Source organism: Triturus cristatus, chromosome 11, assembly GCF_964204655.1.
Source record: "Triturus cristatus chromosome 11, aTriCri1.1, whole genome shotgun sequence".
NCBI lineage: Eukaryota > Metazoa > Chordata > Amphibia > Caudata > Salamandridae > Triturus > Triturus cristatus.
In genome coordinates this window covers 1,157,724,124-1,157,750,002 of record NC_140594.1, presented here as the reverse complement: position 1 = coordinate 1,157,750,002, position 25,879 = coordinate 1,157,724,124, and the positions used below count along the sequence as shown (strand labels likewise).

Genomic DNA, 25,879 nt, shown 5'->3' with positions numbered 1-25,879 from the left:
ACACCTTCTGTCCAACGTCCAACTCGACCATCCGAGCGTTGCGGTTGTACCACTCCTTCATAACGGTCTGGCTAGCCTCTAGGTTCTCTGAGGCCGCCTTCCACAGCCTGGCCATCTGGCTGCGGAACGCCAGCATGTAGCTGACAATGTCACGGGGAAGCTTCTGCGAAGTCTTCTCCCACCCCTCTTTCACTAAACTGAGGGGACCCCTAACGGGATGGCCATAGAGCAACACCAAAGGGCTGAACCCGACTCCCTTCTGCGGTACCTCCCGGTAGGAGAACAACAAGCAGGGGAGGAGGACGTCCCATTTACGCCTCAAGCCCTCTGGTAGGCTTCGGATCATTCCCTTCAAGGTTTTGTTGAAGCACTCTACGAGCCCGTTAGTCTGGGGGTGGTAAGGAGTGGAGAACCGGTAGGTCACTCCACACTCCTTCCACATGGCCTGCATATAGGCCGACATGAAGTTCGTGCCTCTGTCCGACACCACGACCCTGGGGGAATCCCACTCGGGTAAAAATCCCCAACAGTGCCCGCGCCACCACCGGTGCATTGATGGTCCTCAGAGGACTAGCCTCTGGGTACCGAGTGGCATGGTCCACCAAGACCAGAATGAACCGGTGTCCCGCTGCGGTCGGAGGGTCCAATGGCCCAACAATGTCTATGCCGACCTTTCAAAAGGGGTCCCGACCACCGGGAGCGGTTCCAAAGGGACCTTAAATTTAGTCCCAGTCTTGCCACTTGCCTGACAAGACTTACAGGTCTTACAAAAGGTGTCTGAGGCAGTCCTCATCCTGGGCCAATAAAAATGTGGGACCAACAGCGCAAAGGTTTTGTCCTGGCCCAGATGTCCGGCTAAGGGTATCTCGTGCGCTAACTCCAGCAGGAAGGCCCGGTAACATTGGGGGACCACTATGGCCCTCGAAGATCCATGTACCGGCACCTTAGGCTCACTGTACAGGAGACCATCCTCCCAATACACATGATATCCGCCCGCCTCCTGACTGGCCACTTGGGCTTCGGCCTGTCGCCGCATGCCTTCAAGCGTGGGGCACGCCGTTTGTGCCTGACAAAATTCCTCCCGGGTAGGCGCTCCTTCCACATGCCAGTCGGCAAGGGTCGGCAAGTCCCCCACGGGAACGACATCCACCTCTGCGGACTCCGGGGGCACCTCTGCGGCCTCACCATCCATCTCACGGGGCGTGTCCTCTACCACCTTCTTCTTCCCACTCTTGGCGTTGGGTTGGGCCATGATTCCAGGCTCCAACCCGGGATGAGTTCCATGCCGGGCAGCCATGGACCGCGTGACTACGCTTGTCCACCCTGGTAATCCCAGCATCTCGGTGTGAGCGTGAAACTCGACATCTTTCCACTTGGTGTGCTCCAGGTCGTTCCCTAGCAAACACCCCACAGGCAAGGCAGGGCTCACCGCAACTCTCAGTAGGCCTTTGACTCCTCCCCACTCAAATGGAACACGAGCCACTGGATAGTAACTCACACTGCCGTCAGCCAATACGGCCGGATGGGACTCCTTGGGGACTACTTGGTCTGGGGACACCAGCCGCCTCACTACAGTGGTCATGCTGGCTCCTGTTTCCCTCAGAGCCTCCACCTCCTCCCCGTTAACTTTCACCCTCTGCTGATATTTAGTAGTGTTCGGGGACAGGGACACTACGGGGACCACATCTCTATCCCCGAGTGAAACCAGGGTCAGGCCTGTTCACTCCCCTTCCCTATCTAAGGGCAACTCCACCCCAAGCGCTACACTACTTACCCTGGGGCTCTTCCCGCCCGGTGGGGCTGGGGGTCGCTTGCGACACTTGGGATCTCCTTTGTAGTGTCCAATCTCCTCACATTCATAGCACCTCACAATCCTTGGCTGCTGACTCCTGTCAGGGTAAGTGGGTTTTGGGGAATTGGACGGGGGTGGGGTTCCTACTCCTTTCCCAAACTTATTTTAGGGGCCTTTTGAGAACTCCACCTTTTTCTCTCCCCCCTCTCTCTTCTGGGGGAAACCCTATCCGCCTTTCGAGCCATCTCCCCCGGGGCCCTTGTGAGACACCCGGGTGCTCACCCAAATATCTGCCTCCTCCGCAAGCTCACGGGGATCCGTTAACTTGCGGTCCACCAGATGTTGGCGCAGCTCCGGAAAGCACTTATCCAAGAGGTGCTCCCGTAAAAAAAGATTGTACACCCCTTGATAGTCCTGCACCTCGCTGCCACGCACCCAACCATCTAGTGCCTTGCATAGTCAAAAAAATCCACCCACGTCTGTGTGGACAGCTTATGGCTGCCATGGAACTTCTGCCTGTACCTCTCGGGGTTGAGACCAAATTTCTTGAGTAAGGCCTCTTTCATCGGGGCATACCTGACCTGATCCGCCTTGGTTAAGTATAACAGGGTGTCCCTGACATTGGGAGGTATATAGCGATACAGGCCCCCTCCCCAATTGCTCTCGGGAACCCCATGGGCAGTCAAGGCCACCTCGTATGCTTCCAACCACTTGGCAATATCATCTCCCACTGTGTAGCTGGCAATGACTTCTTTGGGTAGGTAAAATTTTGACTCCTGTGACTCTCTTGGTATGCTGCCACCATTGTCCTTATTGGACGCATTTAACTGGAGGGCGCGCAGCTCCAACTCCTTCAGCTGAAGCTCGTGCGCCAGCTTCTTTTCCTCCATTGCCCATCTCTCGTTTTCTCTCTCATGTTCCAATTTCGCTAGCTCCCACTTTAACTGCCTCTCCTCCCTCCTGTCCTCGTACTCCTCTGGAGACACGCTCCTCCTAGACCCTGTCCTACTACTGGCCCCAGAACGTCTCCCTGGGGGCACATTTTCAGACACATCTACATTTAGTATGTCTAGTACTTCCTGGGCGCTCTCCTCCTGAGGTGCATCTGGTGCCTCCTGTCCCTCATCCTCTCTCCCTTCTGGGTGGGCCTCTACCCATGCCCTTAAGGCGGTACGGAGTTCCGGTCCTTTGGCCCTCCGCACCCCAGGCACCCCCATCCTATGCCCGAATTCCCTCAGTTGCCTTACAGTGTACCCCTCGAGGTCGGCTAACCGGAATTCCCATCGTGACAGGTGGGGACCTAGATACTAAGGAAGAAGAAAATATTCTAGGGAATGGGTGACAGTTGCAAGCTAACCAGGATTTCTACACCCTCAGTCTGGACAGTGGAATGTAATCAGTGCAGTATTAACAGTTGCAGAGCTCAAATACAATAGGCGTTTAATTGTGGCGCCCTCCGCTTCCCGGAAGGGTGCTGTATGGTCACAGGTCCTAATCCCACCGCTCGCCAAAAATGTAAGACCTGGGGTCACCAAGCCCTAAGGGGGTAACGTGACTCGAGCGGCTGGGCACCCAAAGGCTTTTGTGTAAAGCGACCATACAACACACACCCCCTCTGAAGCAGGGAACGCACACAATAAGGGACGCCACACTGTAGGGTTTATGTAAACAACTCAAATTTATCTACGCAGTTACACGTCAATACAGTTCATTATATGTAAATGCAATTCATTAGATGTAAATGCAGTTCATTAGATGTAAATGCAGTTCATTAGATGTAAATGCAGTTCATTACATAGGTTAGCATCTGTTGCACCAATCATACATAACGGTGCTGTAGGCAGTCCCTGGTGACCTCAGGGCTATATTCACCAGCAATTCCCTCTGAGGCCCTAGGCCACACTCGTATACCTTAACATCCGTTGTACGGACTGGGAATCGTAGCGCCACCCCTGGGGTCTAGTGGGGGCTCAGGGGACTTCGCAGACTTCCCGCCCCTCTGGTACCCTTAGCGCCTCAGTGGGCGGTTCCCGCGCTACTCGCAATAATTGCACCGTGAATCCTTGTGAGCAGCGCCTGCGAACATAGCGTTACTCGTAATACTTGAGCATCGAACACTTCGGAGCAAAGCCTACCAACACAGCGTTACTCGTAATAACGGGGCATTGAACACTTCAGAGCAAAGCCTACCAACACAGCGTTACTCGTAATAATTGAGCATTGAACACTTTAGAGCAAAGCCTGCGAACGTAGCGTTACTCGTAATAAATGAGCATTGGACACTTCAGAGCAAAGCTTACCAACACAGCGTTACTCGTAATAATTGAGCATCGAACACTTTAGAGCAAAGCCTGCGAACGTAGCGTTACTCGTAATAAATGAGCATTGGACACTTCAGAGCAAAGCTTACCAACACAGCGTTACTCGTAATAATTGAGCATTGACCACTTCAGAGCAAAGCCTGCGAGCATAGCGCTACTCGTACTAATCAAGCTTCAAATACTTCTGTGCAGTTCGTGGGGCACAACGCTGCTCGACAGTCTCGGAGGAGAGGGGCAATCCCTCGGCGGGGTGTCACAGTCTTGGGTGAGCGGGGGGAACTCCCACGAAGGGGGAATCCGGGTGTCAGGGTGCGGTGCCGCTCCCAGTCTGTAGGGGGCGCACCGGGTCCGTCCCAAGCCTCCCGGCTTACCTCGATCTCGACGTCTGGAGGCGTCCGACTCAGCTCCGTACTCCGCAGTAGGTACTTCCGCGACGGGGCAGGCCACGGCCTTACACACCTCTGCATGCAACTGCCACGGCAGCGACGGGGCCCCGGGCTTCTCCGCGGGCCACGCTGGGGTGATGATGCACACTTCAGGCTTCCGGGCCGCAGCGGTGAGTGCACTCTGGTCCCCGCACACCAAGGGGGGGGGTCAAATTTAGCGGGAGAGCTCCGTGCTCAACGGGGGTTGATGCAGGGGATTCCAGGCCAGGTCAGGGAGCGCAGGGGTCTCATGCTGGTACCTGGTTGATCCCCAACCGTTCCGCAATCAGCTTTAGCGTAAAGTTTCAGTGTTCAGGTTTGACATGAAGTCTCAGCATTCAGGTTCAGCATGCAGTCGTGACACGAGGTCTCAGCATTCAGTGTCAGCATTCAGGTTCAGCATGCAGTCGTGACACGAGGTCTCAGCATTCAGTTTCAGCATTCAGGGGTGACCTGAAGTCCTGATGGCGCAGATATTTCCGGCGCCCTTGGGGGGTTCTGTTCCTGGGGGGTAGGGATTGAGTTGGCGACTAGGTCCTTCCTAGTCAGGTAGGCAGAGGGTCCCTGGGTCCTCCTTCTACTGGGCAGGATCAGTGGGCTTTACAGGATCCCTCACTCACTTAAGAGGCAGCACCTAAATCCTGTCACTCTCAGAGGCATAAGTCCCTGGCTAGGCCCTACCGCCTAACACTCCTGCGTGGATTCTCCAGCTCTGCTCTACCCCAATGGCCAACTGACTAGAAAAAGTTCCCTCCCTCTGTTAAGTATCCCTAGGTCAGGTGACCTCTATCCAAGGCGGCAAAAGTAAAAACCACACCTCCCTTCTAGAAGGTTCCAGCACATTCCAGGAGCTTCCCCATTCTACCTATGGGACAAAAAAGGCGGGCTGGTGTCGCAATATTGTTGTGGGGTCCCAGCCAGCTCCTGGCAGCTAGGGTGCTACTAATGAAGACCACTCCGCAGTAGCAGGGGCCTGTGGCAGCCATCTTGGGAGAAGGGAGCACCTGCACCTTAACACTGATTGGCAATGAAAAGGTGCCCAGAGACCTAAGTCCAACATAAAAATGAGGGTGGAAAAAATGAGGCACGATCAAAAATAGATGGGGAGACCATCCTAGGGCTGACAGGTCCAACAGGCAGGGTGTTTCTCTCCTGAGCAGGATGTCCTGGGGGGTTGTATTCAGCCTTCCTGACTTCTAAGGGCTGCCTGCCACTGACAAATGCAACTCACACCTAGGCCTGCCTGCCATTTGTTACCCATGACACTTTGGAGCCAACCCCTGGAAAGGGGAAAAGTTAGGCAAAGGGGGTATCTCCCTCACACAGACTGGCACTGCGGATAAAAGTGGCACCTTCAGAATCTCTCATCAGAACACTCCTGAACCTGTTGAAGATTCAGAAGGACTGTCCTCCTATCTGAGGAATTAAGATTCGATCTGCATGCCTTGAACTTATGCTTCCTATGTGTGACACCAAGAGTCAGTTGGCTGACCTCCTGTTTGACCTAAAGGGACACCACAATTTTCTAGAGTCCTCCCTGCAGCTGCCCAGCTCCAACTCGACCTGCCTAACCCTTGCCACTGGCTACTGCTGGAGTGAATCCTGATCCCCAAGACGTGCCCCCAGGTCCTGGACTTTTAGCTGTCATCAGTGTACACTCTCCCTGAAGAGAAGGTGACGATACAGAAGTTTTGTGCTCCTTGAACACAAAACGACCTCTTTGTGTCAAGATACGACTGCCTGTGGCAACCTCCAACGCAAAGCTCCACTTTGCCGTGTCCTTTGCGCTGACAGCGACAGTCCACATTGACCACAATGCAAAGCATTAGATATGACCGCCTCTTCATGCCAAAACAGTGTCTGTCGGTGATGCCTGACCTACCCTCGCGCCGACAATGACCTCCTTGTGGGACCTGCCAATGCAAACAGCATCTCTTAATTCAAGCTTAAGAGGGTAACTCATCAACCGTACGAACCTGGTCCACGTATCCAACCCACGCTCCAACTTATGTTCCCCTGTCCAGCACGTCCCGGTAATTGCGTGTGGTGCTTTATGGTGCTATTTTCACCTAAATCTTAAAAACCTCAATCTCTAGACATACTGGTTGGATTTTTGTTGATTTGGTGTTATTTTCTTTGTTAAACTTTACTCTCTTTTTCTAAATTGGTTTGGGATTATTCTTGAGTTGTGATTTAACTTTATTACTGTTTGAGTGCTGCATGAATACGTTTACACATTGCCCCTGAGTTAAGCCTGACTGATTGGTGCCAAGCTACCAGAAGTTTCTGCACAGGTTTATTTAGTGAATTTATGGTTTAGTCTGACAAGGAGAATTGAGTGGAGTCCTTCTATTTTGGCTGCTTTAGGAAGCCAGAGTGCACCTCCAATTCCAGGCACCAACTTTGGCCACCTGCAGATTAAAACTTCAACACACAAGTGAACGCACATATGGTGTATCACCTTTTTCCAGTTTGCTTGTTCTAATGGCCTGGAAAAACAAGTTACATTGAATGGATGCTGTTTGAAGTCAGGCGAGAGAATCAGGAGTGACGTTTCTATCTGTGTTTGGGAGCAGGCACCGGCACCATGATTTCAAGAAAAGGGTCATGGACACTTTTAAGGCTCGATTATGGTAGCCTATTGATGAGTAGTAAATGTACCCCTGAAACATTCAACAGCCAGGAAATACCTGAATGGCCAAGAACACTAAATTAAATGCCTGACCTTGCAATGCTGTAGGGGCTAGCTCCCTGATAATTTATGAAACAGAGGTGAAAAGCCTATATGGGGTCCGGACCGTGCTACCCCAAAGAATAAATAAGGAAATATATCCCTAAAACTAAAAGTCAACACAGCACTAGAATGACAGTCCCTAAATAAGGATTGACTCAAGATGGAGTTGCTAGCACTAAATCACAAACCATGAAGGTTTATTCAACTATTAAAGTACAATTCAGAAGACGCAAACCGAGTGGGTCTCAATGAACCAATCATATGAGTCAGAAATCAGTTGCCCTGAAGGCTCACAATATTTACAATAGATGCCGCATGAGCAACTTTGGAAAATACACTAAGGTCTCCAATTGGAAAGGAGCGTCTGTGCCAACCGTGGTATTCAATCAAATATTGCATTCATTTAAAGAACCAAATCCATAGGCAAGCTTGCTTCATATGATGTGTATGATGTAATGGAATATTCATATGAAGCAAGCTTGCCTATGGAGTCGGTCCTTAAATGAATGCAATAATTGATTGAATACCACAGTTGGCACATCAACGCTACTTTCCAATTGTAAATATTGTTGTTGTGGAATTGGTCCTGGGTGGTGGGACCTAGGAGAGTGAAGCGCCGTTGATACAGGACTTCAGGGTTTGGAAAACAATATTCTGAATTGCTCACCAGTGTGCTTGGTTGTTGTGCCCTCATCGCCTACAGGAAGGACACGTTAAAATATATTAAGAGCCTGATTACGAGCCTGGCGGTCTGAGGTCCACCAGACTCATGGGGGTGCTTCTGTGCAAAAACAACAGTTGATGTATAGAATGCAGAACAATGTCATACATTCACTCCAATACAGAGATCTGGGCTTAAATCCATCATTTTTTTGCTCACCATGCCATTCCAGTTTGGACCCAGCCATATGCAAACCAGTCTTGACCCTGTGCCTCATGGGAACAGTCCAGCCCGAACTTCCAAGCCAGGTCCTCCCTGGACTGGAAACAAGCATCCTAGGACCGGTTTTGGGGGTTTCACCCCTCTTCAGCCAGGATAGCTTGACTCTGGTGGCATGGAGAGCACGGGACCCACATCTGTGGTGGTCCAGCTCCGCATCTGCGGTCCGTCCATCCCATTATGACATAATGAGGCCACAATATGCTTGGCAGAACTGCTGCGGTCCCGCCAATTCTATTACGAGTTCCCTCTCTGCCAGCATTGTCATGGAGGTTCTTCCTCCATGAAAACCGTGGTGGAGAGGAAACAAAGGGGGCCCTCCATGCCTCCTCCGCATCGGGATGCATGCAGTGGGCACATGTTGTGCCCCTTGTGTGCATGCACCCCAGTTCCTGAACGACATGGACTTTCTAGTCCATGTAGTGCAGGACCCTTGTTGTGCAGTCCCATTGCAGTGGCTGTTTTCTGAGGCACCGCAATGGGACTGCCACACCTCTCACCCGCCAGACCACTTTCAACTTGTAATCTGGCTGGCAGGTGGTGGTGACCTTCGACAGTGGCGTACCACCCAGTCCTGCATCGTTGTAATCAGGCACTAAGTCCAGAGTGTCCAAATCACTAGAGAAATGGGCAAAATTCCTCATAGGGACCCAAAAGAATCTGCCTCTCCCCCAAAATCAGGACTTTTTATAATATATATTACAATGGAATTCGCACAATGGAAATTGTACAGTAGACATAAGATCAGCAAATGTAACAGGACATCCTCCAATCACAGTGCAGCATTATTACACGTCATAGGATACCACCATCCTAGCACCACTCCCCTAAATGACTAATAATAAGTTCCATTTTGACCTGGTGTCATTGGAGATGCTAGAAGGAATGTGGCTACATAAACATGAAAAGACTCTTAATTTAATAGTCTACAGGGAGCACCAGGAAGAAACTTGTAAAGTCAAAAAAGGCTTCGGCTTCCAGAGTCCTTTGTAAACAGCATGCCATCACATAGCATAAGCGCCATCACATAGCATAAGCGCCATCACATAGCTTGAGCGCACATTCTAGTGCATGCGGTGTCAGTGAAACATTTCAACACACAATGAGTAACATGGATGCTTCCATAAACAAGATGGGGTCAGGGCCGAGCGGAGGCCTGGTTCTGCCTATACAGGAAAATATAGTTCTGTATATCACAGCAGTAGTAATTGCAAAGGTCTGCGTTACATGATTCTGATCAGGAAATAGCTGTAAAAATATCCACCCACAAAACAAAGATGCTCATCTTATAAAATGTACAAAATGTGGTTAAAACTGATGGACCAATGAATAATGGCTGCATTATTGAAATATTTGCTGTTTCTTTAATCCCTCCCTTGAATGCAAGATGCTGCTGTGAGTCTCCTGCAGTGTGGACTGTCCCTTGTCTCGGTTTTGTTCCTACCCTTTACTGAAGATGTGTTGACTCTCCTGTGGTGTGATCTGTATAGTGTACCTTGTCTGTGCCCTGCTCCAGCCCTGTAATGTAGGATGAAGTGAGTATCCCTTGTCTGTGTCCTGATCCTGCCAAGAAATGTAAGATGCAGAGAGTGTTCTGTGGTGTGGTCTGTTCCCTGACCCATGTCTGACTCTTCTTTCGAAATTAAGATGCAGTGAGTGTCCCGTGGTGTGCCCCTCTTCTTTGGCATGTAAATTGGCATTTTGTCCCACTACTGTCATCCTGCAATGTAAGAGGCGGTGAGAGTCCTGCCGTGTGATCCTTTCCCTGGTTAATGCCCCGCTTCAGATGGAGTTTGTGTTGTAAGGAGTGATCCATAACCTTCCACATCAGGAGTAGTCAATTAGACCAGAGAGTTGTGCAAGGAAGAAGCCAGTGCTCCTGGTGGTGGTACATGCATCAACTCTGAGAAAGTGGAACAGACCTCTCCATAAGACAACAGCATGTCTCCAGGCACCTGGTCCTCATGCTTTCATCTAACCAGATCCTTCCTCATGTTATAGGAAATGCACATAAAGGCTGAAGGTGGCTACACCATCACTGATGAAAAGGATTACCATTTTGCAATGAGTGGAAAAACCTACACTAATTTGGAGAAGTATTTCTACAGTTTGCTGCCGAAGGTAAGCACCCGTAATGAGTAAGCAACTAAACAGCAATAGTGTGTCATGTTGTGTAGCTTGGAATTTGCATCGCACACATCTGACGTTTGTATGATGTATCAGAATTACTGAGCAAAAAAACTGAGGTTAGGCTCTTTGTAGTGATGCCAGTTTTTCATTTTCCTATTTAAACTCATGATGGCTAGAAGTGAAAACCATACACAGAGTGGTGTAAAATAACAACTCCGGAATAACCTACACACATCCTTCCCTAAGAGTCCATCAGAATTAAATTTCAGTTTATCTCAGAGTCAAGACACAAACAGTAGACGCGCAAGCGCGTGAAACAAGATGGCCGCCGTGTAGTGAGCTCCGGCGCTTTTTCGCCCGTTTTTCGTTCAATAACGACGAATCCTGTCAGTTTTGCGGCGCAAATGAGGTCGCTTGACTTCTGAACATCTTACCTGTTGATTGCTGTGATTTTCTTTGGATTTGGACGGTGTTTGAGGCGTTTTCCGGTGTCCAGCCTCTGCTTCCAGCTCTGCCTTCAGGTATTCCCAGCTTTGTCTGTCAGGGGGCGGAGCAAGCATTCAGGAAAGGGCCTGGCTTGGGCCTAGCCACTCCCATAGCCTGTTATAGCTGCTGCACCAGCTTTAATAAGGATTTTCTTACTGCTGCAGTATTTTTTCCTTCATTTTCTTGCGTTGTTGCTGTTATTTTTGCAATTTTGTTATTTTATTTTTATTATTATTATCCTACTTTCGATACTAAATCAACATGGAGAATAAAAATATTCATCCTAAAAGGAAGCAGCAGGTTTCACCTCCGCCAATTAAATCAAAGGCGGTAGAGTCAGCAGAACCTTCATTATCCTTAATTTTAGAGGAAATTCAAGCGCTTCGTGTTAACACCGATTCTATTGCCTCAGAGATTAAAAATGTTCGAAAGGAAATGGCGAGTCTGTCAATGAAAATCTCTGATAATGCAATTAAAATACACGATAATAAGGCTAAGCTTGAGACTTTCACTCCACTTGTAGCTAAAATATCTCCTTTGTCTACCCGACTTCTAGAGATGGAAAATCGTAACAGACAATACAATTTACGCATTTTTAATTTACCAGAGGATGTGGAGGGTGGCAACTGTAGACTGTATTTGGAAAATTTGATTCCTGGGCTTCTACAAATTAAATTTCCAGAAAAATTTGAGATTGACAAGGACCATAGAATCCCTTCACATCGCAATCCTCAACATACCAAACCTCGTCAAATGATTTTCAAAGTCCTCAGGCATCATCATTTGGTTTTGATTCAAAAGGCAGCACGAGAGATTCCTTCCTTGATGGTCAATGGGAATAAAAATTTTATTCATCAAGACTTTGCCAAGGAAACAGTCTCAATCCGCAAGGAATTTTCTGCTCTTCGGCCTCAACTGCGAAGTCTTGGGTTCAAATATGGTCTTTTTGACCCTTCAACAATGCGTATCTGGAAAGACAATCTGTCAAAATCTTTTCAACGTCCTGATGACTTGCGTCAGTTTTTGGATCAACGTTCACAGCACTCCATGGATACTCATGACTCTAATACTTGATTATAGCTAATTTACGTTTTTTCTGACAGGTTAATGGGTCATTACTACATTGGGCTCCAACGGTTCGGTCATGCTTGTTAAGCGTATGTGCGTCTCATCTTTGATATTTTTGTACCCTGTTTGTCGTTTTCTCCTTTTTAAATTTTTTTCACCTCCTTTTACTTGTTCTGGAGCTACTATTTTCTCTCATTATTGTTCTCCTTTTCTTTTTCTCCTCTTCTTGATCTTTTTTTATTCTTTCTCACTTCATTATGGCTGATATTCACAATATTAAAGTTGTTTCACTAAATGTTAAAGGTTTACGTCATCCAGTTAAGCGTACAAAAATCTTAGATTATTTAGGTAGTTGTAAGGCAGATATTTGTTTTCTTCAAGAGACTCATATAGATGACAAAATCTTAAATTATATGAAAAAGAAATGGGTAGATACTATTGTTTCATCACCTGCTATTGGTAAAAAAAAATGGGGTGGCTATTTTTGTTGCAAAAAAATTGCATTGCCAAGTCTTAAGCAAAATTTCGGATGCAGATGGAAGATATATTATAGCTAAAATTAAAATTCATGATTCAGTCATATTTTTACTCAATGTTTATGGTCCTACTGCGGATGACCCTCTTTTTTGGTCTAATATTACCACTGAGGTTCTAAAGTTGGGTAAAGCTCCTTTAATTGTTGGAGGTGACTTTAATGTTATTGCTGACCCATTATTGTATAGAATATCTAGCACTAAATTTCACCCTCCTAAGGTTTTTCATGCTTTTAAATCGTTTATTCATACCACCAAGTTAGTTTTCATTTGGCGTTGGCACTTTCCTACAGAAAAATGTTTTACATTTTTCTCTAATCCACATAATTCGCATTCTAGAATTGATTATTTTTTAATCTCCACACAGCTAGTCCAATCTGTTAAGACTCCTAAGATTGGTAATATTGACATCTCAGATCATGCCTTGATTTCTTTTGTTCTGAACTTAACTTCAACTTTTGCAAACCAAACTAGATGGCGTATGAATACTGGAATTGTTCTTAATGAACATAATAAGCCTAAAATCTTAAATGCTATTCAAGACTATTTTTTACTCAATCCTGATGGTTCCACTTCTATGGTCAATAGATGGGATGCCTTTAAAGCTTACATTAGGGGTGTAACTATTTCAATTATGGCCTATGAAAATAAAACATTCAACGCACGTATCAGATGTTTGGAAAAACAAATTGTGAAATTTGAAAGGCTTTTTATTTCATCAAATGATCCTCAATTTAAAGGCATGCTACAAAAGCTTCGATATGAATTTAACTCAATCCTTAGTACAAGAGCTGGCATCCAAATTTCTAATTCTAAGGCTAAATTCCGTTTTAATGCCAGCAGATCTGGGAAGCTTTTAGCTAATTATTTACGTATAAAAAAAGATAGAACGCAAATTACCTCAATTCATGGCCCTAATGGTAAAATTGCAATATCTCATAACGATATTGTTAAGGAATTTTTGGATTTTTACTCTACTTTATATAATAAGCCTGATCCTCATGATCCCTCCATACTGGACTCTTTTTTAAATACATGTGATTTGCCCAAAATTTCACACTCGGACAGGCTTGGGCTAGATTTACCCATTACTACAGATGAAATTTTAGCTGCTATTAAATCCATTAAAAAAAATAAATCCCCTGGCCCAGATGGTATCCCAGCTGAGTTTTATAAAGAGTTCCAGTCCCAACTTTTGCCTTATTTTATTTCAACTTTTTACTTTTTTTGGTTCTTCAGGAACGATCTCAGGTTCCTTTACTGATGCTTTAATTATTGTACTTCCTAAGCCAGATAAAGACCCCACTCTTATTTCAAATCACCGCCCTATTTCTTTAATTAATCAAGATTGTAAATTGTATGCTAAAATACTTGCTTCTAGACTGGCCCCTATATTGGATTCTATTATACATCTTGATCAATCCGGTTTTATGAAGAATAGATGTTCTACAAATAACACAAGAACCTTATTACACGTTATTGAACAGAGTTCCACTTTAAGTTCCCCCGCAGGAATTTTGGCTTTGGATGCAGAGAAAGCTTTCGACAAAATCCATTGGCAATTTTTATTTATCAATGGCCAAGTATCTAGTTAGTTTTCTCTTTTTAGAGGCACAAGACAAGGTTGTCCCCTCTCTCCACTTTTATTTCTCATTGGAATTGAACCTTTTCTTACTCATATAAGAAATTGTGTTAATATTAAAGGTATTAAGATTAAGGAGATTAATATCAAAACCTTAGCCTATGCTGATGATGTGCTGTTATTTATTAGTGAACCTATATCCTCAATGCCTGCCATATTAGAAATTATTGCAAAATATTCCATGGTTTCTGGCTATAACCTTAATATTAATAAAACTGAATTCTTCCCTTTAAACATTGTTTGTACTCCTGATATGTTACCCATGGCTGATATTGTGTGGCAAAAAGATAAATTAAAATATCTTGGGATTCTATTTGTGTCCTCCATAAAAGCAACATTAACATTAAATAGTAACTTTATTCTGAATTATATCAAAGATAAAACGTCTAAATGGTCTTCACTTCATCTCTCTTGGTGGGGTAGAATGGACTCCATTAAAATGACTATTGCTCCTAAAAAATGTTTTACACTTGCTATGATTCCTATTCAATTTCCATTACAATTCTATAAAGACATTGATAGACTTCTCTCCAAATTTCTCTGGAATAATAAATCAACTCGTATTGGTTATAAAAAATTAAAAATACCCAAATGCAATGCTGAATTTGGCTTGCCTGACTTTTTTCTATATCACAAAGCATTTATACTGAAACAAAGTTCCATATGGTTTCCTCCTTCCTCTTTAAATAACCAACCTACATGGTTTCATATAGAGCAGTCTCTTGTGGATCCTTTTCCATTGACCACCTTGCTAACAATGTCCAATAGGTCAACATATGTGCATAAATCGGTTATTATTAAATCCACTAAACTCATTTTTAATGACCTGGATTCAACTTTTTTGACCCCTATGATTCATACTGAAGATATGTCATTGTGGCATAGTAATGTGATTAAATTGAATAGAAATGTTAATTTTTGTAATGCTTGGATTAAAGCTGGTATCTTTTATTTTAAAGATATCTATTTTGACAATGTTTTTATTTCTTTTGAAGCTTTACAAATGAAATTTAGTTTACCTCAATTTGATTTTATTAAATATGAGTCTTTATGTGATTCAATTTTAGACTCCTTCCCTCATGGTATTCCGTTTAATGTTAAAGCAGATTTAGCACTATATATTCGAACTATCTCTACGTCATCACATACTGTCTCTCTTTTATATAAAAAATTATCTAATTCTATAGGAAACAATTTAAATATTATTTCAACATTTTGGAATGCTGAGCTTTCACTTTTTTTGTCCAACGATACTTGGATGACTGTTTGGCTTAAGAGTATTTCAGGATGGCTGCCTGTTTCACTTTACCAAACCAATTCTTATATTTTATTTAATTGTTTATGGACCCCAGTACGTTTATTTCGTGCTAAACTGATGCAAGACGACATTTGTTGGCATTGTAAATTATTTCCTGGATCATTACGACATATGCTTTTTGAATGTCCATTAATTTTAAAATTTTGGTCTGATGTTTGGGATATTATTCAACAAATATTTCATATTCATGATGTTATTTCTTACAAAATATTACTATGTAAATCTGTTGGTCTTCTGCATAACTTAACTGAATTAGAAGGTAAACTGTTTAATTTCCTACTGTCAGCTGCTTCAAAGTCAATTACATTTTGCTGGAAGGATATTTCGTCTTTATCGGTTCATGCTTGGTGGTCATGGGTCATTTTTACAAGAAGAGGTGCTCAATTATCCCTGAAAGGGATCAATCATAATTCTAATTTGTTTCACTCTTTTTGGTTACCTATAGATGTATACTTATCTTTATAATTGTATATTTATACTTGATCCACCGTTTTACAGACATTCTACTTAAAGCCTTATATGATGAATGTAGCTCTTTTTTCTAATAAGTTGACATTGCAATTTTTCATGGCTCCCTCCCTTCCCTTCTTTTTAGTTTATCTTCCCTCCTTTAATTGATTATTTATACCTCTTTAACTATTGTATTTAGAGTTGCTTTTAGAAATGTCTTATTTTATGTAGGTATTTTCGCTTATGATAATTTTTTTCTGTATTGTCTGTATTTGTTCATTATTATGGAAAAATTTAATAAAACATTTTGAACTAAAAAAAAAGACACAAACAGAAAGGTTGATCATGTGCCTTTCTTTAAAGTAATAAGTATGTGCTTTTAAGGTAAAATATTTAAAAGGAACATTTTGTAATAAAACATAGTTAATATTGAACAATAATAAAATGTACTTGGGTACATCTAATCTTGTATTAAAAAAATCTTACCTATTATGACGTGTAACCGCGCTAATTAATTTGTAATGAATTAATACACGTTTCAACAAGTAGTGATATGAATGTATGTCAGAATATACCAATGTATCTGAGGTTTGAATCCAAACAATGCTTCACTCCATATTAAAGAAATCTAGTCTGTTTCTCACAGTTGAATGTTCTCATTCCATAGTAACCAACTTGCAACAATCATTAGATTGATAGCTCAGACCTTTGGGCTTTCTGTCTGTCCACGTTCGTTCTGCAGCGCTGGGATGCCTCAGGGTAGCCATCACGCTATATAAATGTTTTTTTCATTTCACATCTTCAATATTTCTTCTGCTCGACCACTAACATTATAATGCAGTGGAATCTTAAGATACTATCCTCAAAGTGGTGGAGTCTATATGTCAGGCCTCCAGAGGACGAAGAGGCGGTAATGGGGGCAACGCTGGGGTCTTTCTGCCGCCTAAGACTGAACAGACGGGCAAAGAACAATCTATGGACTGAATTAAACAGAAAAAGGAATTCCAAGATGGCGGCCGCGCTGGAAGCATAGCGGCAGTCTAGTCTTTCTCCCACAGGTGTCCAGAGGTTAGGTGAGGCGCGCGCTCCAAGAGGAATGCGCATTTCACTGAGGTAATTCAGAGAATCGCAGCTAGAAACTAGAGCTCCCGAGTAAAAGAGTTTAGAGCAGAATTAGAGTTGGTTAGTCAGCGTTAGTGTTAACAGAATAGTTTTTCTAGTCAGGAACGATACATAATTCAGTGAGAAATAATAGAAGTGAATTCTGAAAATTCCACAGAGACGGAAAAGACAATGAATTCACTCCTACCTTCGAGAAGACTTCCAATACTTCTCAGTTTCCCCGAGCAGAACTTCGGAGGTCTTTTGGCGCCATCCTGTGACAGAAGAAAGAAGACCGAAGCTAAGTACAATTGGGAGGCATGAGAGATTGAATGAAAAAAGAATATGATTGTAAGAGATCGCATAGAAGACTTACCTGAATAGACATAGAAATCCGTAATTCAACCTGAGGAAAAATAGAGGGACGTGTTATGCAATAGTGTTGAAAAAGACAATGTGAATAAATTTACTCACCACAGTTCTAAGTAGTAGATAACTAGAAAAAAGAGAAAAGCAAGGAATACACAAACTCGAGCTTAGAGTACTATTAGCGTTTGTGAAACACACTACAAGAAGAATTCACAGAAGAAGAAGACTAGCTAGAATACTCCACTCTAGAAGTAAGTCAACCAATAGTAAATTTCAAGGTAAACAAATTTAAAAGGAAAAGAGGTTATGAGAATAAACTAATAGAAAGATGTTTTGTAGAGAAAGGAGTTTGAAGAGTATCCAGACCTACAGAAAGAAATATAAAAGCACTACACAAGAAGACAGACATACAGAAGAGGGGCACAGTGCCTGAAACCCAGGGTAGGTGTTAACACATAGAGGGAGGTTAGGAGTAGAAGGGAATTTGATAGTTATCGTGTTGTGTTCTTGCTTTAAGGTTCTCATTACAAGAGCAGCCAGCAGCGCTAAGAAGAAGCTGAGGAGAAAAGTAGAGAACCGGTGTTTCAGGACCAGTCTCTTCTTGGTTTATTATTTTATCCACTCCCCCCTTCCCCCTGTAGGGTAGTTGCAGAGTCCAGGTGAATATTACTGGAACTCTGGCTGCCTTGTAGAGGGAGTTGGGAACTAGCATCTCTGTTCCTGTGCAAGCACATCAGGAGAACGTCACCTTGACCCTGACAGAGTGAAGTGCCCAAGTGGTATATTTGCACCCGGACAGAGATGGCAGAAGGAATAAACTTACAGACTCTGGGAGTAGTGTTAGAGACCATTCAAAAGGAGTTAGTGGCAGTAAGAGAGGAAAACCAAAACCTGAGGCAGGAGGTGATGAACTCAAGAAAAGAGACAGCTGAGTTAGTGCACCGAGTAAAGCAACCATTCGGCTCAGGGAGGGACGCGTTAGACCATCTACTGAAGACCCAAATGGAATAACTACACAAGTAATCCATTCATTGTCCCCAGTTATTCCGTTGGCCCCTCCAGAGCGATTTAGTGGGGACCCACAAAAGGCACAGCTATTCATCACGCAGTGCTCTTTGCACTTCATGTGTCGCCCTTCCATTTTCCCAGATGCGCAGTCTAGGGTGGCCTTTGTTTTATCGTACTTGAGTGGTGATGCGGCGTCCTGGTCAATGCCTCTGGTTTCCCGGGATGATCCTCTGTTACAAAACTATTAAAACTTCAAGCGAGAATTTCTTCGAATTTTCGACAGACGGAGAATCTCTCAAGCAATAGATAATGAATTATTGGACCTAAGACAGGGAAACCGAGATTTAGTAGCATATCTGGCCCAATTCAATAAATTAGTCGTAGAAATGGACTGGTCAGAAAGCAAAAGAGCTGCAGTTTTTTATAGAGGTTTAAGAGACGAACTTAAAGATGTTGGCACAGATACCAAATAGACCCACAGAAATCTCAGAATTAGTGGACCTGGTCTTAGAAATAGACTTTCGTCAAGGAGAGAGAAGAGGAGAAAAAAAGGAAGGACTTCAGGCCAATAGCTCCAAGATTTGATCGGGTTCGGCCAGAAGGGAATAAGGCTGTGGAAGGACAAATGAGTTCGGAACCCATGCAAATTGGAACGATAAGAGGTCCCCTAACCAAAGAAGAGAAAGAGAAAAGAAGGGCAGGAAATCTATGTATGTATTGTGGCATTTTGTTAGGGGTTGTCTAAGAAAACCGAAGACCCCCTTTAAGCCGAAGGAAAACTCGCAGCACCACCTGTAGCGGGAGTTGGACCGGTGGATGCTAATCAGAAATCAACTCCAAAAGAACATCAAGTGGCTAACACTCTACAGTCGCCTGCCCCACATCTAATTTTATCCATGGTACTTAAGTTCCGGCAAGAAACGTTGACAGAAGTTTCAGTAATGATAGATTCCGGAGCCACCGGAAACTTTTGTGATCTAAAATTTGCTGCTAAGGTGGGGTTACGAGCTATCTTGAAACCCAAAAGTGAACCGGTCCGGGCAGTAGACGGAACGAATCTCTCATCTGGACCAATAGTAAGTCATACTGAACAGGTACAATTGATCTACTGTGATGGTCATGAAGAAGTCATTCAATTCAATCTAATTGACGCACCTCAGTTCCAACTCATCCTGGGTCTTCCATGGCTCACGGAACATAATCCAACGATAAATTGGAGCACAAGAACCATAGTGATGGATTCAGAATATTGTCGAAAAAATTGTTTTGAAACGAAAGAGGGAACCAGAGAGTGCAATCCAGCTCAGGCCTTGTGCACAGCAGAGACGTCTGTCTGTGTGATAGATTACCAGGAGATTCCGTCGGAATATGAAGATTTTGCCGATGTTTTTAACGAAACCGAAGCAGAACAATTGCCACCCCACCGGGTTTACGATTGTAAGATAGATTTGGAGCCAGGTTCTAATCTCTCCTGCAGCCGGGTATACGCCGTGACAGAAAAAGAACATCACCACTTGAAGGAATACTTGGATAAATATCTGGCGAATGGATTCATTCATCCATCCCAGTCACCTGCATCTTCGCCTCTTTTCTTCGTGCCAAAGAAGAAGGAGGGAGATCTCAGAACCTGTATTGACTATCGGGCAATTCATAAGATCACCAAAAATAACCGATACCCACTGCCACTTATTTCTGTTTTATTGGATCAGTTGAAAGGAGCGCAGATCTATACAAAATTAGATCTCAGAGGAGCCTACCATCTTGTGAGAATACGCGAGGGAGATGAATGGAAGACAGCCTTCAGGACTCGATTTGGGCTGTTCGAATATCAAGTTATGCCATACGGTTTGTGCAACGCCCCGGCTGCCTTCCAGCATTTCATTAATGATGTTCTCAGTGAGTATATTGATCAATGTGCAATAGTGTACATTGACGATATTTTAATCTATTCGTCAAACACGAGCCAGCACCAAGAACAAGTAAGAGGAGTGCTTCAGAAGCTTAGAGAAAACAAACTATTTGTTAAATTGGAGAAATGTGCATTCGGTGTCTCCCAAGTGGAATTTTTGGGTTTTGTTCTATCGCCGGCTGGAATGAAAATGGATGAGCAGAAGGTGAAGGCAGTGGTTGAATGGAAATCCCCGGAGTGTGTCAAGGAAGTCCAGAGTTTCATCGGGTTCGCGAACTTCTATCGAAGATTTATAAGCGAATTTTGACGAAAGATATTACCCCTGACGCGTCTACTTAGAAAAGGAGTGTGTTTTGAATGGACGGAAGAATCAGAAAGGGCATTTCAACTCCGAAAAAAAAGACTTCACTGCCGCACCGATACTCCTGCACGCCGATCCTACTGAACCCTTCTACGTGGAAACGGACGCTTCTGATCTGGCAGTTGGAGGGATATTATCCCAACGGCATAAGGTAACAGGTCAATTACATCCAGTCGCCTACAGATCACGAAAGCTAACATCAGCAGAGGTAAATTACACCATAACTGAAAAGGAGTTACTGGCAATCAAGGATGCATTTAAAGAGTGGCGACACTATCTCATGGGGGCTCAGCATCAAGTGACAGTCTTCACCGACCACAGGAATTTGAAATTTTTGAAGTCTGCTCGGACACTAACACCAAGACAACTCCGTTGGTCATTGTATTTCGCGGACTACGATTTTGTGATTACCTATAGGCCAGAAGCCCAGAATGGGAAGGCTGACGCTTTATCCAGATTGGGGACAAATGATCAGAAGAATCAAATCGAAGATCAAACTATAATTCCGAGTGAAAAGATTATTGGAGCTACAATATCTTCTGATTTAAAGGAGCAGATCATCAAACAAATGAACCCAGAGGAAATACAGGATTGGGTTGCGAAAGATAAAGACAGGAAAATTCAGCATCAGTTACCTTATTATAAGGAAGCCTTGTACTTGCCAACCCCAGAGTTACGGAATCAGGTGATGGCTGAATGTCACGACAATCTTTTGGCAGGGCACAAAGAAGAAACAAAGACAGAAGAGTCAATCAAGAGACATTACTGGTGGCCTCATATGACCAGAGACATTGAGGAGTACGTTAGAACTTGTGAGATCTGCGCACAGGGAAAATCGGAACGGCAGGCCCCCAAGGGATTGTTACAACCTCTACCCACTCCACCATATCCATGGCATACCGTTACACTAGATTTAATAGTGGATTTACCTTCAAGTTTAGGTTACAATACTATTCTAGTGTTCGTAGATGCATTTTCTAAGATGGCGCACTTTATGGCCTTGAAGGGAATTCCTACAGCCAAACAGTTAGCCCACCACCTTAGTACACAAATTGTAAAGATACATGGGGTCCCCAAGGTCATTATTTCAGACAGGGGAACACAATTTGTATCTCATTTTTGGAAGGCTTTTGTGGGTGGATTGGGAATTGAAGCCAAGTATTCGACTAGTTATCATCCAGAGACAGACAGGCAAACTGAGAGAGCGAATCAGGAGTTAGAGCAGTATTTGAGGTTGTTCCTTCTGAAGCAAGAAGGAGAGTGGTCAGAGTTATTATGGGCGGCAGAATTTGCACATAATAACGCCAAAAATGTCTCGACAGGATATTCCCCATTTTATTTAAATTATGGAAGACACCCAAATGCAACTATTAGACAAACTGATATTTCTGTTCCAGCAGTAAAAGATTTGGTGTCCCATCTAGAACAGGTCCATCACACAGCCAAACAAAACTTAGAACAAGCAAAACAGAAATACAAACAATATGCAGATAAAAAGAAACGTGAGGGTCCTTCCCTAGAAAAGGGAGATAGTCTGGTTAAGCACAAAGAACCTTAGGCTAAAAGGTAACAGGAAGTTCCAGCCCAGATTCATAGGACCATATCTGATAGAAGAGAAAACCTCACCAGTTAACTATCAGTTAAAATGACCTCCTAAGTTGAAAATTCATCCCATTTTTCACGTTTCTTTGTTAAAAAAGGCACCAGCAGGCTTACGCAGAGAATCGACACCAAAACCTATTCAGTTAGAATCAGGGGTAGAGTACGAAGTGAAAGAAATTCTGGATTCCAAGGTAATAAAAGGAAAACTATATTAATTGTGTCAAGAATTCCTGTCATACAAGGGAAACACGCCCTTATGTAAACAGGAGAGCTGTTACATAACTCAAGGGAAACACGCCCTTATGTAAACAGGAGAGCTGTTACATAACTCAAGGGAAACACGCCCTTATGTAAACAGGAGAGCTGTTACATAACTCAAGGGAAACACGCCCTTATGTAAACAGGAGAGCTGTTACATAACTCAAGGAAAACACGCCCTATAAAGGGAGGAACCGGGAGGTACAAGGCTGTCGGATATTGTGTTTACACCGACGTACCTGCTTCGTGAAGAGCAGTGTTCCGGAGTGGTGCTCCAGTAAGGCAAGAACGGAGGTAGGTCGAGTCGTTACTCCTTGGGCCGTGTCTTGCCCCATCGTCACCTGTGAAGGACCCGGAAGCTCTACCGGTCAACCATTGAGCTTCGCTTTTTGACTCGGCTGAGTCCAAGCGCAGTGGCGCTTTTGCTGGTTGGAGTCGTAACTCCCAGCCCGACCAGAGACACAGGGACTGCCAGCTGTAACGCACACCAGGAGGTGTTTGCCGCGTTACAGACTCGGAAGTCCACAGGATCGATCGAGCGGCTGCTCTCGGTTCAGTCTTCTTGCTTGTGATTGGGGTATCGGTGACGCATCACCAGGAGGTGACTCCGCGTCCCGGTGCAGTCTGAGGAAGAGGTTGAGCGGCTGCTCCCTTCAGGTAGAGACCCCGGCTGGGTGTTTCCCTGACTCCTCGATTCTCCCCAACACTCTTCGTGCCCCTCACAGCCTACCGATTGGCATTGTCGGCCATTTCATTTCTGCCCTCTGTTGGCATACGCCGGGATCGGCGTATATGCAGAGGACGGTTAGGACCATCCGTGCTGTGGGCTGGTAACGTACTTAGCCTGGAGGATTCCAGTGACTATAACTTTTGTTTGTTCTTTGTATTTTATTTGCCTTCATTAAAAGAACTAACCCTTCACAAGTGGTTGCGTCCTCATTGTCGTGTCTGTTAAACGATCCTGAGACGTTCAGGGCGTTACAAAATATCCGACCTTAATAACACTAACTGTCTCCCGGTCGATAACAGACATGGCAACACTTGATGATGTGCTGGCTGCTTTAGCGGCCATGCAAGTTGAAGTGGCTGCCTCTAGGCAAGAAACAGCCGATGTAAAAGCCAGACTGGATGCTATCCACTTGGACCCGCTCACGCCCAGCACCTCCCTCACGAACCAGACCCCTGCGGTAGTAGTGGAAATGCCGGTAGCCATCCCCTTGGCAACACCAGAGAGGTACAGTGGGGATCCTAACACAGTGCAGGTATTCCTCACACAAGTGGCGCTACATTTATCGTGCAAACCAAAGGCGTTCCCCACGAGTCAGGCTCGTGTGGCTTTCCTTATATCCTATTTGGCTGGAAACGCGGCACAATGGGCCGTACCTCTGGTGAGCAGGGACGACCCCCTCTTATATGATTGGGGTGCTTTTCGCGAGGAATTCCTGAAGGTATTCGACAGAAGGGCTGACTCGTACACGGCGGACCGTGAAATGCTTGAGTTGAGACAGGGATCCAACGACCTGGTGCAGTATCTCAACGCGTTCCGAAGGCTGGTTGCGGAAACCAAGTGGCCTGTTGCTAAACAGACGGCGCTCTTCCATCAAGGGCTGTGCGATGAGCTCAAGGACGCCGTGGCTCATATTGACCCTCAACCCAAGACATGTGAGGGCCTTATCAACCTGGTATTACGGCTGGAACATAGGCTAAGTGAAAGAAAGGGGGATCATGGGAGAAAAGGAAAATCCCTTCCATCCTATGTGACGGTGGGAAGTCCTGAAACTTCCACCGCATCCAAGGGAGAACCCATGGACATCAGCGCAATACGAGCGAGCCTCACAGCCACGGAGAAAGAGTCACGCCGTAAACAAGGATTGTGCCTATATTGTGGCAAAAAAGGCCACTACGTACGTGAATGCCCTGCCAAACCGAAGACGTCACGTTATCGGGCCAACCGGTCGGTAACAGCCGTGGTGGACATACCGGCGGAAAACTAGAGGACTCCAAGACCAGAGAAGGGGCATCTCGGAGTCACTCATCCATCCCTTCACTTTCCAACTCGGTCACTAAGGGACAACGACACCTGTTTATCACGGTGCACGTGGGAGTGCATGACCAGTGGATACCCGTTGTGGCCATGGTGGATTCAGGGGCCACTGGCATGTTTATGGACCACAACGAGGCATGCAGGCTAGGGCTAGTGCTTCTTCCCAAAGCAGTACCCGAAGACGTCTATGCGGTAGACGGAAGGCGATTGGTGACGGGGCCCATCGGACAGCACACGGGGGTCCTTCCGATGAGATATGGGAGGAACCATTTGGAACAAATCGATTTTAACATCATCCGAGCGCCCCAATATGGCGTCATATTGGGATTGCCGTGGCTACAGAAACACAACCCCTTTGTGGATTGGCCAACACATCGCATCGAAATGACGTCACCGTATTGCATCCTGCATTGTGGAATAAGAACGGAATCCCTTGACGCAGATGAGAGCGGGAGTCAGACGGTGGCTACAGCGCCAGAAAAAGATGTGGCTCTCCCCCAGGCTTATCACAGTTTTGAGGATGTATTTGATGAGGTGAAGGCGGAAGTGCTACCACCACATAGACAGTTTGACTGCCAGATCGACCTGGTGCCAGGGGCCAGCGTTCCCAGCGGCAGGCTGTATGCCCTGACGGAGCCTGAAAACGTGCATCTCCGGGGGTACCTGGATAAACTCCTCAAGCTAGGATTCATCCGCCCGTCCAAGTCTCCGGCCGCCTCGCCACTCTTCTTCATCCCGAAGGCTAATGGGGAGCTGAGAGCCTGTGTGGACTTTAGGGCATTGAATGCGATAACCATAAAAAATCGGTACCCCTTGCCTCTCATCAGTGTACTTCTGGAACAGGTCAAGAAAGCTCGTATCTACACCAAGTTGGATTTGAAAGGGGCATACCATCTGGTGCGCATGAGGGACGGAGACGAGTGGAAGACCGCCTTTAAGACCAGGTTCGGCCTTTTTGAGTACCTCGTCATGCCGTTCGGTCTGTGCAACGCCCCGGCAGCCTTTCAGTACTTTTTGAATGAGGTATTCAGAGAGGAGTTGGATATCTACGTGGTCGTATATATCGACGACATCCTCATCTATTCGTCAAGTGTGGAGGAGCACGTACACCACGTCAAAGCTGTGCTCCAAAAGCTGAGGGAAAACATGCTGTTTTGTAAACTCAGCAAGTGTGACTTCCACGTCACATCCGTGGAATTCCTCGGAGTGATGCTGAGTCCAGAGGGACAGGAGATGGCAGAACGAAAGATCAAGGCGGTGAAAGAATGGCCGGTGCCCCAAAGCGTGAAGGACGTCCAAAGTTTCATTGGCTTCGCCAACTTTTACAGGCGGTTTATAGATGGATTTTCTGGAGTGGTGGCCCCAATCACACAGCTACTGAGGAAGTC

At 45.2% G+C, this 25,879-nt stretch overlaps 1 protein-coding gene across 1 annotated transcript in view; it reads left to right on the top strand.

The window, feature by feature from the left end:
- Window positions 1-25,879, top strand: part of LOC146788631 (putative cation-transporting ATPase 13A4) — a 404,095-nt gene that overhangs the window by 307,909 nt on the left and 70,307 nt on the right. The window contains exon 20 of the mRNA XM_085635803.1: window positions 10,214-10,333. Coding sequence (XP_085491929.1) covers window positions 10,214-10,333 — 120 coding nt within the window. The remainder of the gene's footprint in view (window positions 1-10,213; window positions 10,334-25,879) is intronic.